This window comes from Psittacula echo, assembly GCF_963264785.1.
Source record: "Psittacula echo genome assembly, chromosome: 5".
NCBI classification, from domain to species: domain Eukaryota; kingdom Metazoa; phylum Chordata; class Aves; order Psittaciformes; family Psittacidae; genus Psittacula; species Psittacula echo.
This window is the reverse complement of record NC_137739.1, coordinates 27,966,307-27,983,672: the sequence shown is the minus strand read 5'-3', so window position 1 is coordinate 27,983,672 and position 17,366 is coordinate 27,966,307. Positions and strand designations below refer to the sequence as shown.

At 45.6% G+C, this 17,366-nt stretch overlaps 1 protein-coding gene across 1 annotated transcript; it reads right to left on the bottom strand.

Moving 5' to 3' along the window:
- Window positions 1–5,391: 5,391 nt before the first annotated feature.
- On the bottom strand, window positions 5,392–16,722 carry COMMD9 (COMM domain containing 9). The gene is made up of 6 exons (XM_080618506.1): window positions 16,608–16,722; window positions 16,381–16,506; window positions 15,775–15,914; window positions 14,847–14,881; window positions 11,299–11,402; window positions 5,392–8,538 (listed from the first exon to the last, which is right to left on the bottom strand). Exons 1-6 carry the CDS (start codon window positions 16,656–16,658, stop codon window positions 8,398–8,400), a joined length of 597 nt encoding a protein of 198 aa, XP_080474632.1. The 5' UTR covers window positions 16,659–16,722; the 3' UTR covers window positions 5,392–8,397.
- Between the last annotated feature and the right edge of the window lie 644 nt (window positions 16,723–17,366).

Sequence of the window (17,366 nt, the reverse complement as noted above, 5' to 3'; positions counted from 1 at the left end):
TCTCAGTAAGTTGCTGGTTTATACGGAAGTCTTAGATGGAGACAAAAGCAAAGGAGGTTCTTTCGAAAGAAAGAGATGAGCTGATTTTTCACTGTAGCTTCCATTCGCAATTTCTTTCCAAAGCCTTTCATATGAATGAGGTAGAAGGACACACTTATAAAGTGGGTCAAGGAGAGGTGAAGACTTGCTCTCAGCTATAAAACCCAGCAGGACATGATGCCTTTGAAGAGCATTGTGATAGTGATTCAGGTTTTAGTTCAGGAGTGTGTTGTATTCTTAAAGAACTGCGGTACTGTGTTCCTGAGAAATGGGAGAGTGATAAATTCCACAAAAGACTGTTTTCTTTGTAGACAGCAGAGAATCATTTCAGCCTGCGCTGTCTTAGGGAACACAGTACTCTAGCATTGACCTCTTTTTCTTGGCAGTATGCTCAGTACATTTGTAAGTTCCTTTGCCTACACACTTCAAGAGGCTTAACACCAAGAGGATCAGGTTAATTATCCTATCTCCCCCCAAATAGATGTAATGTAGCTTTCTACGTGCTGGGCAGAAGACAGAGGTAAAGTGAGATGCTCAAGAGTCCTGGCTGTGTCCCCCTTTCTAGACAGTTACCAATTAATTGAATTTCACTACCTGAAAGTTGACTTCATTTTCAGTGACTCACAGACTTCATGGCTCTCTTCACTGCTTCAACAGAAGCATTAAGAAAATCTGTTTGTTTACTTTTTTTTTTTTTTTTTTTTTTGGTACTTTTCGTTTATTATTATCATTGAATTCTTGAAATACGATGATGCTCTTTCACTGCCAGAGTGCATTCTGCTCTGGAGTGGAGGATCATAGAATCATACAATGGTTTGGGTTGGAAGAGACCTTAAAGCTCTTGAGTTACAAACCCCTGCCACAGGCAGGGACACCTTCCTCTAGACCAGGTTGCTCCAAGCCCTGTCCAGCCTGGCCTTGAACACTGCCAGGATGATACAGAATGATTTAAGAAAACGGAAATGTAGGGGAAGAAGAAATTTTAACCCAAAATGCCACAAAAATTTTTTTTCTTGTGTAATGTTGCCCTGGGATCCCTTCTGATACTGCATATTGGATGGACCCAGAGGGATGGTTATCAGAAGTATATCAGAAGTATCTGAAGCCTGAAATCTGATCCTGAAATAACTGAATGAAGGTGCAGGATCCTTGTTGGTATGGATGAGAGTAGCAGTGTCAGTGTCAGTCCCCTGTGGTGAAGACAAGGCCTCTGCCTTGGAGAATAAGCAGTCTAGAGAGGTGATGTGCAGACTAGGGCAGAAGAGGGAATGATGGGTACACCTTAGTTAGATTTCTTGCTTAGCTGTTTGGGGTTTTGGGGGGTTTTTTGGTGTTTTTTTGGTTTTTTTTTTAAAGCATAGGAAAGGTTTTTAATTTGTTTCTTGCCTGAGAACAAGGTCCAGATTTCATTTCATTTCCAAGGGTTGTTGCTTTATTGAAAACTGAAAACTACCACACCCACAAGGGGAGCTTTGAACGTGTCTATTCTAGTGCCTTTAATATTAGCCGGATCTTCTAAGATGGTACCAAAGGGAGAAATGAGGTCACTGGAAAGCAATGGATAGAAATTGTAAACAAGATTTCTCACAGGGTTGATGTGATAGATGAGACTAACAGTGATGTTTGAAGTTTACCATCTGTGCCCAGGAAAAGGAAAATATCCTGAGACACAGATGGCCACATACACTTTCATGCTGCCCTTTTGAGGGAAGTGAAAGAAAAGTTGTCTCTAAATCCACCTCTCAAAGCTTACAGTTATGCAGTGCACTCCAGTCATGCTCTTGTGTTTCTTTGATTTCATTCTTATCTTCTGATTCTTTATTTGTCACCAGACATGTCTTTACAAGAGCATATCAACAGTGTGTAGACAGCCAGTTCAAACTTTCTAGATTATCCATGATGCTCTGCTGTTCTGGTTTGGTATATCCTGGAATAATACTGACTGTAGTTAGTGGATTAAGAAAAATAATATTCAAAAGTAAGGGTCATGTCTCAATGTGGGCATATAAATGAGATAAATACAGAAACAGGCTTGGGCATGAGGCAGCAACGCCTAAATGCCATAAAGCACTAAGGAACCAAATAATCTGGGACAGTGCATAACTTAGTGGTTCTAGTAACAGATGTGCAGTGAACTTTCTGCAGGCTGAGCCCTGCCGTGATGTGGAGCAGAGACACAGCCCAGGGAGCCGTGCTGGCTTGTGTAGCACTTTGTTGGGAAGTGATGATGATATTTGCCTCAAGGCTTACTGATACAGACAGTTAGGACACCCCTGGACCTGCAGTCACTGATACAGCTGTAAAGATGTCAGCATTTCCAATTAGCCCAATTCCCTGTCAGTGCAAAGGCCAGGCACTCGTATGCTGCAGTCTTCTCATTTAGGTTTTCTTATCTCTTCCTTACAGCATGCTGCAGTGTCAAAGCAAACTTGGGTTGTGGTGGGGTTTTTTTGGGTTTGGTGGGTTTTGGGGTTTTTGTGGGTTGTTTTTTTTTTGTTTGTTGGTTTGTTTTTTTTTCTTGAAGAAACTAGAAATCCCACTGCAAGGTCTAGATATTCAGTGTAAAGTTCCTCCTCCATCTTATTTGCATGGCTGAGTTATAACCTTCTAAATCACAAACAAAAGCCCTGGCTGACTCAAGCTAACAGCTCTAATGGATGCTGTTATATTTCTGCTGCTAGTTGGCAGTCAACCTTCACTACCTCCTCAGCATAAAAGGATGCTGTCAACATGAAAAACTGTCTTCTTTGGAGGGAAGAGGAGGAGCCATACCTACTCTTGTTCCAAACCAGCCTTTTACAACAGCAGTAACTCCAAGAGAGTAAGGATGCAAGTGGGATGCTATTTAACGGTCTCTGTTTGGTGTGTTTACTTTGCATGTTTGACAGCACTCTGTGCTGAGCGAGTGTTGCTGGGATGCATTAGCATTTCCTCTCTTAGACTGGCAAGAGAATGCCTGCTGGGAGCTGGGGGTGCAGAGGGTCAGTGAGGAGAGGGGATGCTTTCATCCCAGGCTTTGTATTAACAGCAGCAAGAATCCATATGTATATATATATGTATATGTGGAAAATAGAGATCAAATATATAGGATGCATTGTGCTTAGAATCATAGAATCACAGAGTGGTTCGGGTTGGAAGGAACCTTAAAGATTGTCCAGTTCCAGCCCCCCTGCCATGGGCAGGGACACCTTCCACTAAACCAGGGTTGCTCAATAAAACTTGTTTGTAACATGCTTGGGAGTGAAGGAGCTCTCCCTCCCGCCTCTTCCTTCCTCCCTCAGAGATGATTCTTACAGTGCCCTGCTCACCGCTATTTAAAGCAAAAACAATGCAAAACTTCAGTTGTCTGCGATGGGCCAGTTTGGAAACTGGTCCAAACATTCCAAGCTGTCGGCATCCTCTATATACAATGCCATTCTTTGCCTTGCAGGTGCCAAAGCTGTCCCTGCAGGAATTTGCAATGAGCCTGGCAAAAAAAAGAGAAGGCAGGTTGTCTACTTCTTTGTGATTAAAATGACTGGCACACTGCAGAGAACTGACTGCCACTACCTCCTCTGCCAGCTTCCCCTAAACTGTGCTCAGCTGCTTCACCCCACAAATGTGTTAGCAGATGACAGACCAGTGAATAATAACCCCTTTTCTGTTTTGCTGCTAAAGTGAACGGGTCTGTGTAGGCTATTGCAGGCACTAGGTTGCTCCTAGCATCTGAGGACAGCCCAGGCTACTGCTTCCTGACCAGAAACTGCTGAGGGAATAGAAATGGGAGATCAAGCTCGCCATCTCCTGGGGAAAAGGTATTTACTCTTACAGGAAAGTTTAGTGTATTCCTTTCATTCGCACACTTTCCTTTGTGAAAGACCAGGGTTGTAGGAGAGGTCTTAGGAAGCATGCCAGACTTGCAATGCTAGCTCTGACCCTACTGTGGTTCCTCTTTTCCTGTGAAACTTGATAAAACAAAGACAGTGAGTTTATGTCACAAGCTGTTGGTATTTTTGTTATATACTTCATCCATACTTAATCAGTAGCAACGTCGGTGGCAAGACTAGTATGCATTAATAACCCCAGAAAAGAGGTGTGTAGAGTGGTGAGCAGATGCAGCAATAGTCAGGTTCTTAATGTGCTTTAAATGTTAAGGACCGTTAGCGACTGCCACGTATACCCTGTGAGAACAGGGACGTTGTAGCTACTGATTAGTCGCAGTATAATACCTTAGTCTTCACAGATAGTTGTATGTCACTTCAAAAACTGATGCCTACCATGAGGCTTCTAAGGATACCTATGGATTCAGCAGGGCTGTGCTACTGCAGTGATATTCCCTGTGTGGTTATTGTAAAGTGGTAAGCCAACTGGAGGCTAAATTACATTGCATTAATCAAGTTACACATTGGAGGTGGCAGTAATAGTCAAAGCCCAAATGTCCCAAGCATTATTAACTTCTTACATCAACAATATGAGGGGAAAAAAATATTATGAAAACATAATAGGAAGACGTTCTTTCCTGTGAGGGTGGTGAGGCACTGGCACAGGTTGCCCAGAGAAGCTGTGGCTGCCCCATCCCTGGCAGTGTTCAAGGCCAGCTTGGATGGGGCTTGAAGCAACCTGGTCCAGTAGAAGGTGGCCCTGCAGGGACCCCCAGCAGGGGTTGGAAATGGATGAGCTTCAAGGTCTCTCCCAACCCAAACCAGTCTGTAATTCTGTGAAAAATACAGCAAAAATCAGCAGCTGTCCATGTAGATGGGAGGAAAAATATGTAACGGTTAGTGTAATTACTGTGTTGTGGAATAAAGTTTCTAAGGGGTCAAGTAGTTAGAAGAGGGTCTGGGGAGGTAGGATTCCTCAACCCCCAGTGCTATCACTGGTTAAATTGCAACCTTATGCACCTACTTTACCTCTCTACATCTTAGCGAGATGAATTTTTTCCAGGGGTATGTGAGAAAGACTGATGAATTCATTACACTAGTTACTTTTGTAGGGGTTAGTGTGATTCAGAATAACTACAGTTATAAAGCAGCTAAGGAAGTTACACTTTGTTCCTAGCAGCAAAAACTGAGATTAAGCTGGACTGTTGTGATTTTGGGAGAGCGATGTTGTTCGCTTAAGAGATTTGTTACAAGAAACCCCCATTTTTTCAGTCCTGATCTGGGCAAGGGGTCGCATATATACTGTTAAATATAAACTCTATTGGAAAATTGGATACCAAAAAAATTGCAACTAACATTTTTTACTTAGGTCAAAACAATTTTAAACAGGATGACTAGTCATGGTATGTGAACTGAAATAACAATATCTCCGTTACAAACAAAGCAAAAACTTTGTATAGATAATAGTTTTGGTAGAACTTGAATACGCAAATTTCACAAACCCAAAACTTAAACCTAGAGTAGCTATTATACTTGTACCAAACCATCATGAGTCTTATAGTCTTCTACTGTTTTAAATATGTTTTGCTGTTTATACTGTTTAAAACTAATGTTTAAAGATTATTAATTGAAGGGGAAGCTTGGAATCCTAAAGGCGCTTTCTTCCTAAGATGTTCTTCCTCCCAATCCCATCTATACAACTTTTAGCCTGAACACCCTGAAGTACACATTTCTTGCAGTAAAACAAAGCAAGATTTCATTCAGAATAATACAAAGTAGGATTTGAAGTTTTTAATGCTTTCTCAATGCTTTGACATAGTCAAATCCAACACAATGTCCAAACTGTGAAATTACAATTCAAATGTAACTTGCATACTTGTGTTTTACAAACAAATGTATGTATTAACTCAGTTACACTGCTTTGCTTAGTGTAATTGAGTTATCACTTGATAAACAGTGTACATGTAGGAGGTGTTTTTTCTATTCCTCAAATACTGGAATGAAAACAGTTTTTGAGCTCCACTTCCCAACCAAGGCTTGTGGTTTCTTGGGAGGAGGAGTTCATTCAGGTGATACACATACTATACCAGCTCTATTCTTTATTAATGTCATAGAATCATAGAATCATAGAATAGTTAGGGCTGGAAAGGACCTTGAGATCATCTAGTTCCAACCCCCCTGCCATGGGCAGGGACACCCCACACTAAACCAGGTCACCCAAGGCCTCATCCAACCAACTATTCTCCCGAAATGAACAACTGTGGTGACCCCACTCAAGGGAGATGCAAACTAGAGTAAAGAATGGTCCCTATGATGCTGAAAGGCACAGAATATAGAGCTTACTAGGTTCAACCATCAAAAGCAGAGGAGGATTTTACTGCTTCATAAGTAGGAGGGTGTCATGGTTTCATCTCAGCTGGCAAAAATTGAAAGGTAGAAGTAAGCTGAAGAGAGTATTGGCTCAAGAACAAGTAATTCTGAATACATATAGGCTAGCCTACCAAATAGCAGCAGTACGTGGAAGGAGGAGAAAAAGTAATCTGATTTTGAGAGCAATCATTTTATGAAAGAGATCACATATGACTGCCTGTGATAGCAGGCACATTACTCTCTCCCTGCGCAGCTGTCTCTGTAAATAGGACTTTAATGTGACATACTCTTGCTGGTCAGGTAATGATAGTCTTACTCAGCCTGTCTTGTTTTATACACCTGTTTTTTTTGAGCAGTCTCAGCTCTTCTGGCTAAGGAAGGTGGTAACAGCCAACAAGGAAATACACATCACTTGAGGCAAAGATTTGACGGCAAGCTCTGACAGCCTCCTAAAGCTTGGGCTAGAAAATACCAGTATTTTCTTGCAGAATGACTTGAGCTATACCCCTTGAAGTCATCAGATCTTTGTCCTGACTCTGATCCAGTGGACACCCTCCTTTATTAAGTCTTCACAAGCAACTTATAGCTGCCTGCAGCTAGCACCACTCTAACACTGGAAAAGCCTTTTCAGTTTTAAGTCTTTCTTTTCTTTCAATTCTATAGCTGTATAACGGTTTTATAAGAGAACTCTATGCAACTATCAGTTTTCATTTCATTAGGCCCTACAACATTCTGGCTGTAGCTTCAGTGTTTATCTTGAGGATTTCCTTTGTGTATTCACTCCCTCAGCTCCTCTAACACTGAGTATTTCATTATGCATCATTTACCTCCTCAGTGAGTCTTACCTTCTAAAATAAACAGTACAATATAAACTATTCGGGGATTTTTTTTTTTTAAGGCTAGGCTGCAAAGGCAACAAAAATTCCTCAAACTGAAGAACTGTCTTCTAGTCTGGAGCATTATAGAAGCTTATCAGAAAGAAGCATCTGAATTTTGTTAATTTTCTGCACTTACTCCTCCACACTTTCAATGAAGATGTTTTTAGGTCAGGGTCATCACCTGTGATATTGCACAGAGCTGGTGCCCATGGAAAAAAAGGTGTCCTGAAACTGTATTATAATGAAGAGAAGACAGCTTAAAAGATGAATCCATTTCAACAGGAAACAAAAGATCTCTCTCCAGCAACAAAAGTAAAGATCCATTGAACAGCCTACAAACTAGCACCATCACAAAGAGGCTGAGGTAACCCAGGACAACATCTCTTCTAGCCTCAAAATGATTCACAAAATCAATTATCAGTTCATTTTTTAATTAAAGGAAGAATTATATAAACAAACAGCAGAACACTTTGGGGAAGTATAGGCACATATTGCCACAGAAGGACTTCCTCCAGTGTACAGACAATGGCCATCAGTTCTTTACTGTCCTAGCCTGTCTTTTGTGCAGTGAAGGCAAAGCCCAGAGCATAATAAACCCAAACATGACTTATCTGAACTCTTTTATTTTCTTTTTAAACAGAAGGAGGAAATTACTTGCTGCTAAAGATGTTCAGGCTAGTCATTTTGCAAATGGTGCTATGAAGCTGATCGGGAGGGCATGTGTTGTAGCGTAATTGCCCTATTTCAAAACATTAGCATGTAATAATAACCTGCAGCACGGCTGTGCTTCAATGAGAGAGAAAAACTGCTATATCCAGCATGCACCTCAGTACATACACATTCTACAGAGAACCACCCTTCTTTTCTGCTGGTGCTGGAAGGCAGCATATCAAACAGCTTAAGCCTTTTAGATCCTAATTTCAGGGCAGAGAGATAGCACTTGCTTCACTGGCTACAGCTATTTGCTGTTTCCAGTTATGACCCTTGTGATTAAGCCAAGCTCTGAGACCTCAAATCCTAGTCTAAAATACATATCAGCTTCTGTTCAACACCACCTTAGGAAAACACTTTCTGGCATCAGACCAAAGGAATGTTTAAGTGTTAGCTTTTCAACACCTATCTTAATCAAGAAATCTCTTTGATTTTGTTTTGTTACAACAGGAAACATGTTATGCTAGCCTGCCACTTGTGAGAGCTATAGGTGGAGAATACTCCCCTTCCTCACTGCTGGAATCCATGTCCTTGAGTACTCATTTGTTTGCAACGGCAGAAAGTTGGTCCCGGATCCTTCCCAGACCTTCTAACATTGTGTCCAGGGTTTCTTTGCTCAATTCCACAGTCAGTGCAGAAACAACAGGACTACTTCCACATAAGGCAACATCTTCCTGCATCTGAAAATAGGAATGCAAGCATTAGCTGATGAAAAATTTATTCATGGTTTTTTTTGGCACCATTATGAATCATAGAATAGTTAGGGTTGGAAAGGACCTTAAGATCATCTAGTTCCAACACCCCTGCCATGGGCAGGGACACCCCACACTAAACCATGACACCCAAGGCCTCATCCAACCTGGCCTTGAACACCACCAAGGATGGAGCATTCACAACCTCCCTGGGCAACCCATTCCAGTGCCTCACCACCCTCTCAGTAAAGAATTTCTTCCTTAGATCCAATCTAAACTTCCCCTGTTTAAGTTTGAACCCGTTACCCCTTGTCCTGTCACTACAGTCCCTCATGAAGAGTCCATCCCCAGCATCCTTGTAGGCCCCCTTCAGATACTAGAAGGCTGCTATGAGGTCTCCACGCAGCCTTCTCTTCTCCAGGCTGAACAGCCCCAACTTTCTCAGCCTGTCTCCATGCGGGAGGTGCTCCAGTCCCCTGATCATCCTCGTGGCCCTCCACTGGACTTGTTCCAACAGTTCCATGTCCTTTTTATGTGGAGGACACCAGAACTGCACACAATACTCCAAGTGAGGTCTCACGAGAGCAGAGTAGAGGGGCAGGATCACCTCCTTCGACCTGCTGGTCACGCTCCTTTTGATGCAGCCCAGGATACGGTTGGCTTTCTGGGCTGCGAGAGCACACTGAAGCCGGCTCATGTTCATTTTCTCATTGACCAACACCCCCAAGTCCTTCTCTGCAGGGCTGCTCTGAATCTCTTCTCTACCCAACCTGTAGCCATGCCTGGGATTGCTCCGACCCAGGTGTAGGACCTTGCACTTGGCATGGTTAAACTTCATGAGGTTGGCATCAGCCCACCTCACAAGCGTGTCGAGGTCCCTCTGGATGGCATTCCTTCCCTCCGGTGTATCAACCGAACCTCACAGCTTGGTGTCATCGGCAAACTTGCTGAGGGCGCACTCAATCCCACTGTCCATGTCACCGACAAAGACGTTGAACAAGACTGGTCCCAACACCGATCCCTGAGGGACACCACTCGTTACCGGTCTCCAGCTGGACATGGAGCCATTGACCACAACTCTTTGCGTGCGGCCATCCAGTCAGTTCTTTATCCACCCAGTGGTCCACCCATCAAATTGATGTCTCTCCAATTTAGAGACAAGGATGTTGTGTGGGACAGTGTCACAGGTTTTGCACAAGTCCAGGTAGATGACATCAACTGCTCTGCCCCTGTCCATCAGTTTCGTAGCCCCATCATAGAAGGCCACCAAATTGGTCAGGCAGGATTTCCCCTTAGTGAAGCCATGCTGGCTGTCACCAACCACCTCCTTGTTTTTCATGTGCCTTAGCATGCCTTCCAGGAGAATCTGCTCCAAGATTTTGCCAGGCACAGAGGTGAGACTGACTGGTCTGTAATTCCCCAAGTCATCCGTTTTCCCCTTCTTGAAAATGGGGGTTATATTTCCCTTCTTCCAGTCGTCGGGAACTTCACCTGACTGCCATGGTTTTTCAAATATGATGGCCAGTGGCTTAGCAACTTCATTCGCCAGCTCCTTCAGGACCCACGGATGGATTTCATCAGGTCCCATGGACTTGTGCACATTGTGGTTTTTAAGATGGTCTCGAACCAGATCCTCTCCTACAGTGGGCCTAGGGTCTTCATTCTCACAGTCCCTGCGTCTGCCTTCCAAGACTTGGGTGGTGTGGTCAGAGCCTTTGCCAGTGAAGACTGAGGCAAAGAAGTCATTAAGAACCTCAGCCTTCTCCAAATCCTGAGTAGCCAGTTCTCCCGATATCTTCCGGAGGGGGCCTACGTTGTCCCTAGTCTGTCTTTATTCGCTACGTACATATAGAATCCCTTCCTGTTATCCTTAACATCCCTAGCCAAGTTCAATTCTGACTGGGCCTTAGCTTTCCTCACCTGGTCCCTAGCTTCCTGGACAGCATTCCTGTATTCTTCCCAGGCCGCCTGTCCCTGCAGTGTTTATTAGCTAGATTAAGAAAAATGGCTTAAATTTGGCATCCAGCTCCATTCTGAATGACCACAGCACATTTTTTAAGCTGTGTGCCTTACTAATGAAGCATGCTCCCACTGACTGTGTTTAAGTAAGCATACACTGCCATGGGTACAGGGAAATCGTTAAGAGACTCGTAGCAGGAAGCCACATCCATATCAAAAATATCTTAGCAGATACTGCATAGAATACTTCACCCATCCCACACACAGAAACTAGGGATTTTTTTCCCCCTCCTCTTATGGAACCCACTCATCCCACTTTTTACTGGCTGGGGAGATCCAGAACTCTCTAGAATATAATAAGCAGCAAGTTCAGCTCTAGTCCCTAAATGATAGATATGGCCAGTGAAGCAAGTTATTAGTAATCAAAAGTAATTTCCCAACTAATGCAGTCAGCTAAACATGGCGATGAGTGGCTTAGAATTAAAGGGAGATGACTTTATAATTTATCTTCATTTTTTCTGTAGAGAGCAACGGTGAGCAGGAACAAATACACTGCCTTCTCGCATCCTCCTGCAAAGAGAACTCTCCCTTGCAAGAAGACGAGGGCTTTCACCAGAGACATCATTCCTAGGATCTGTGGTATTTTAAAGATCACCTCTGGTTAACTGCCCACGAGGCAACAGGCAAACACCAGATGCCTGTCTGCACTGCTTTGCACTATCACTGATAAATCAGGTGTTGGACTTGGCTGTTTTGGTCCTGTATCCTTTACACAGCCACTGACGTTACCTTTAACTGAAGCAGGCAAGTAGGAACTGCCATTCTGCTGATGCTGTCTGAAGATGTCTTGATGTCCACCCTCCAGTCCATGTCGACCAGCCGAGGCAGGGAGACTTGAGGGATTAAAAAATGGGTCTGTTAGGCCCGGCAGCACATGATGACACCAGACCATGAAACCCCTGACTACCAGGACGTACATGCTTCTCCACTTCTGGCCCTGGGAAGTGTACAACTTTAGTGCTCCTACCTGGTTTCATATCATTTTTACTCTGCAATAAGCCAGTCCCTGAAAGCCTCCTCATGACACTGGCAGGACAAACAAGGTTCTCCAACCACCACATGCAAAGATGGTACACTACAAAACAAGTATAGCTGGGAGGAGAGCAGTAGCCATTCATGTATCTGTTCTTTAAATCTCTGCCTTGGTCCCTATGTAATATATGTCAGATATTTCATGAATATAATACTAAAATAATCCATTTCCTAGAGGACAATCTCACTGCAACAAGGTTAAATATTCTTCTAATGAATACAAAGATATGAGTGTCTGAGCAAAGCTCCTGGGTGGTGCTCCAAGCGCTTTGCCTCTGAGTTTTGAAGAGCTAGCTTGTGTGTTACGCTTGCTCTCATTTCCTCTAATGCATGATAGTGTCAAGGATACAGGAAAAAGCATTACATGTCTTGGTAACACTAGAACATTGTTTAATGTAAGCAACTGCTTTATTTACTGTATTAGCATTACACAAGTTTATTCCCTCTACCTATTTAAAGGCCATGAAAACTTAAGAGAGACAGTGTACTTCCAGGTATCACAGTATCACAGTATGTTAGAGATTGGAAGGGACCTCAAAAGATCATCTAGTCCAATCCCCCTGCCAGAGCAGGAACACCTAGATAAGGTTACATAGGAATGTGTCCAGGCGGGTTTTGAATGTCTCCAGAGAAGGAGACTCCACAACCTCCCTGGGCAGCCTGTTCCAGTGTTCTGTCACCCTCACTGGGAAGAAGTTTCTTCTCAAGTTTAAGTGGAACCTCTTGTGTTCCAGTTTATACCCATTACCCCTTTTCCTATCATTGTTTGCCATTGAGAAGAGCCTGGCTCCATCCTCATGACACTCCCCCTTTATATATTTATATACACTAATAAGGTCCCCCCGCAGTCTCCTCTTCTCCAAACTATAGAGACCCAGCTCCCTCAGCCTTTCCTCATAAGGGAGATGTTCCACTCCCTTAATCATCTTAGTTGCCCTGCGCTGGACTCTCTCCAGCAGGTCCCTGTCCTTCTTGAACTGAGGGGCCCAGAACTGGACACAATATTCCAGATGCGGTCTCACCAGGGCAGAGTAGAGGGGAAGGAGGACCTCTCTCGACCTACTGACCACCCCCCTTCTAATACACCCCAGGATGCCATTGGCCTTCTTGGCCACAAGGGCACAGTGTTGGCTCATGGTCATCCTGCCATCCACTAGGACCCCCAGGTCCCTCTCCCCTACACTACTCTCTAACAGGTCGTTACCCAACCTATATTGGAACCTGGGGTTGTTCCTGCCCAGATGCAGGACTCTACACTTTCCCTTGTTATATTTCAACAAGTTTCTCCCTGCCCAACTCTCCAGCCTGTCCAGGTCCCGCTGGATGGCAGCACAGCCTTCTGGCGTGTCAGCCACTCCTCCCAGCTTAGTGTCATCAGCAAACTTGCTGATAGTACACTCAATTCCCTCATCTAAATCATTGATGAATATATTAAATAATACTGGTCCCAGTACTGACCCTTGAGGCACTCCACTAGATACAGGCCTCCAACTGGACTCCGCCCCATAGACTACAACTCTCTGGCTTCTCTCCTTCAGCCAGTTTGCAGTCCACCTCACTACCTGATCATCAAGGCCACACTTCCTCAATTTAGCTATGAGGATTCTGTGGGAGACTGTGTCAAATGCTTTGCTGAAGTCAAGGTAGACCACATCCACCGCTCTGCCATCATCCATCCACAATGTTATTTCCTCATAAAAGGCTATGAGGTTGGTCAAGCATGACTTCCCCTTGGTAAAGCCATGTTGACTGCCCCTCATAACCCTCTTATCCTTGACATGCCTTAAGATGGCATCAAGGATAAGGTGTTCCATCACTTTCCCAGGGATGGAGGTGAGGCTGACCGGTCTATAGTTACCCGGGTCCTCCTTCTTGCCCTTTTGAAGACTGGAGTGACATTTGCTTTCCTCCAGTCCTCAGGCACCTCTCCCGTTTCCCAAGACTTGGTAAAGATGATGGAGAGTGGTCTAGCAATGACTTCCGCCAGTTCCCTCAGCACCCACGGGTGCATCCCATCTGGACCCATGGATTTATGGATGTCCAGGTTGCTCAACTGGTCCCTAACCCATTCCTCGTCGACTAAGGCAAACTGCTCCAGTGACCTGACTTCATCTGAGGTCTCAGGAGTACAGGACTCTTCAGGACTGCCTCCAGCAGAGTAGACTGAGACAAAGAAGGCATTCAATAACTCTGCCATCTCAGTATCTTCTGTCACCAGGGCACCCATCCCGTTCACCAGTAGGCCAACCTTGCCTCTGGTGTTAGTTTTATCAGCTATGTATTTGAAAAAGCTCTTTCTGTTGTCCTTGACCCCTCTTGCCAGATTTAATTCTAAGGAGGCCTTAGCCATCCTAGCTGCCTTCCTACATCCTCTAGCAGCAGCCTTATATTCCTCCCGAGTGGCCAGCCCCTCCTTCCATGACCTATAAACTCTCCTCTTCCACTTGAGCATACCCAGCATTCCCTTATTTAGCCACGCAAGTCTCCTGGCTCTCTTCCTTGACTTCCTACGTGTCAGGATGCTCTGCTCTTGAGTCTTGCCATACTGTTTAGCTGTTGGGCATTATCTCCTCTGGAGCCAAAGAAAAGGGTAAGGAAGATTGATGCAGACCTCAGAGTAGTCTGTTATGTACCAGTTCTCATTTCTAAGCCTCCAAGTGCTACAGTTGTAAAGAATACCTCTTGGAGAGAAAAAGTGTTGTAGCTGCATGAAACACCTAACTGGGATGTAACTCATTGCCTGTGACACTTTTGTTAAGAGTTTGCATTCCTTAATTACATCACAGTTTAGAAAGGTGAGAAAAAGCAGTTATGAATATATGCAGTGTACTTCCTGATGCATGGAAGAGAAAGAATGCACAGAGTTGTCTAGATGTCCAAAGATAAAGTATTCCCAATATATACATCTCCTTATTACTGAATATGGACATCACTTTATGACTTGAATGGGGAGGTCAGAGTGCTTCACTTTCAAACTCTTGCAAATAATTAATACATTGCACTCTGCAAGGCAGGAACAAACTCAGCATTAAATGGAATTGCATGAAGACTGGTAACAATTTTGCACAGATCGAAATACAAGCTTTTTGGCCTCTGCTAAGCTCTGTGATGCTGCAGTCATACAGCGTCATCTAAGGCAAATGGGTGTATCTCTGTGCTACATTAAGAAAACACACTGCAAGGCGCTATTCTAAACAATGACCTCAAGAAACATTAATTGTATCGAGGTATGAATTACTACTTACTCTGACTCGCTTGTGCTTCATTCCTCCAAGCAGAGCTGTGAAAAAGAGAAATAAAAACAGTATCAGCAGTGCTTGAGGGGGCAGGAGGGAGGAAATGAAAAGAAGAAAGGTAGGGAAAGCATTCAGTGGGTTATCCCTGACAGAAGGGTCACCAGGGCTGCAGCAGGAAGCAAGGAAGAGAAACTGCTTATGCTAGAGTGCCAAGGAAAGGCTGTCACTGGTGATGGCAGGCAAGCTGGTGACAAGCTATTAGTTCTTTATAGTTCACTTACACCATGTACCTTTCTCCCAGGTTTTATCAAAGTGATGGGCTACCAGGCAGTGAGATGTACGAACATGCAGAATTGCTATCCTCTTCCACCACCTCACTTACACTCTACCACATGCAGTGCCTCTACACGTAAGCCAAGGTGGTAAGTGGACAGGCATCTAGATACTACCCAAGCAGATTCTGTAGTGCTGAAATCTAGCCCTCAAAGTTTTATCATTTTTCCACCACACAGGTGAGTTGTTAGGATAAAAGGGGGTTTGCCTTACGTGAATGAGTCCCATACCCATTCCAAAAGTCTTGGAAAAACCCTCTGTGCCCACCACAGCTGTGTTTTGTTTGCCGTTCTACTCAGATGATGTATTTCATTCAACTCTGCTCATCTCAGCCTGTGTGATTATGCCCAAGGCACACACAGAATTAATTAATCACACATGAAATTAACAGGGGGATGAGGCTTTGAGCAACCTGGTCTAATGGAAGGTGTCCCTGCCCATGCCAGGGGTTTGGAATTAGATGACGTTCCTTCCAACCCAAACCATTCTGTGATTCTATGAACAGAAACAAGACTTTGCATGCTGCCAGCTATCTACATATCAAAAGAGATACTATGGCTTTGGCTTTCCAGCCAAGAGCAAATGGCAGGTCGGTAGCACTCACATGTTCTCCAAGATTATCTTAGTCAGAAGGTTTTTCAGATTTTGGTGGAAGTTTTCGGGAAAGAGTGTGAGGATGTCTTCTGCCTTTGTCAAGCCATGGTATACGACGTGTCTGGTGAGGTTGTGCAAAGCAGATACCAGCTGTAGGAAAAGAAAGAGGAGGAAGGGCTCTGCTGGGTTGAAAAGCATTACATGAAGCACAGGACAAGCCTTAAGTAGCCAGGAAAGACACAGCTTCTGCAGCGAGACTGACCACCCCAGGGTCCTGGACATTCAAGTGGTGCCTGACAGCCTTAACAGCTATGGAGCTGAGATTCAAGCTGTCCTCCAGCATGCATGCCTCTTCCCTTTTGCCACCCTGTAAGGCCCCTCCGGGCAGTGCCTCTGAGGGACGATAGCTTTTACCCAGCACGCTTCGTTCCCGCAGCGGTCGGGGTCGCTGGGAGTCCCATGGGGCCGTGCATCGTTCAGAGGGCCTGTGCCAGCCCCTGTGCTGGCGCTGCTGAGGGCCGCTCCTCCCCTCCCGCCCGCGCAGCGTGGCCAGGCGGGGAGCTCCTGTTCTCCTGCTCCTTCGTATGGGGCCTGGCGCTGTCCCGCCCGGTCCTACCTGTTCCGCTTCTTCGAGGTCGGCGGTGAGGTCGGGGCAGGCGCGCTGCGCCAGCGGGCCGAGGCCGGCGGGCGGGCTGGAGAAACACTCCTGGCACAGCTGCCGCACGGCGTCCTTCGACGGTGCCTGGTGGGGAGCAAAGCAGGGGATGCTCGGCCACGGCCCGGGACAGGCGGCAGCAGCCGGGCCCGGCGCCCCGTCCCCCAGCAGCTCGGCGGACCCCTCACCTTCAGCAGGCTCTGCAGGGCGGCGAACTCCCCGTCCCGCAACGCCGCCATCTTGGAGCTGTCAGCTGAGGCGAGCGCCGACCTCCCCTTGACGGGCTGCCGCCATCTTGGCGCTGTCAGCGGAGGGCGGTGCGGCCGGGCGGGCTGGGCTCTGTAGTCCTGCGCTCGGAGGGGACCTCGCGTTCTTGCAGGCGCGAACCGCGGCACGCCTTCAAATTCTGGGAGAGCCTGTGACTTCCTGGGAGTGCCTTTGGCGACCGACTGAACATGAGCCAGCCTGTGCCCAGTCAGCCAAGGAGGCAAACAGCATCCTGGCCTGTATCAGCTATAGTGTGGCCAGCAGGGCCAAGGCAGTGATCATCCCCCCTGTACTGGGCACTGGTGAGGCTGCACCTCAAGTCCTGTGTTCAGTTTTGGGCTGCGCACTACAAGACATTGAGGTGCTGGAGCAGGTTTAGAGAAGGGCGCCAAAGCTGGTGAAGGGTCTGGAGCACAAGTTTGATGAGGAACGGCTGAGAGAACTGGGGTGTTTAGCTTGGAGAGAAGAGAAGGCTCAGGGAGGACCTTATTGCTCTCTACAGCTACGTGAAAGGAGGATGGAGAGAGGTGGGAGTTGGTCTCTTCTCCCTAGTAACAGGTGATAGGAAAAGGGGTAACGGCCTCAAGCTGCACCAGGGGAGGTTTAGATTGGATATTAGGAACAGCTTCTTCCCCAAAAGGGTGGTGGGGCATTGGAACAGGCTGCCCAGGGGAGTGGTA

Excerpts from the sequence above, each read along its gene's own strand:
- COMMD9 (XM_080618506.1), bottom strand. The coding sequence starts at position 16,658 with ATGGCGGCGTTGCGGGACGGGGAGTTCGCCGCCCTGCAGAGCCTGCTG. Across the intron at positions 11,403-14,846 it reads TGAAGCACAAGCGAGTCAGA|TCTCCCTGCCTCGGCTGGTC; the intron begins GTAAGTAGTAAT and ends TAATCCCTCAAG. Across the intron at positions 8,539-11,298 it reads CTTGCCTGCTTCAGTTAAAG|ATGCAGGAAGATGTTGCCTT; the intron begins GTAACGTCAGTG and ends TCCTATTTTCAG.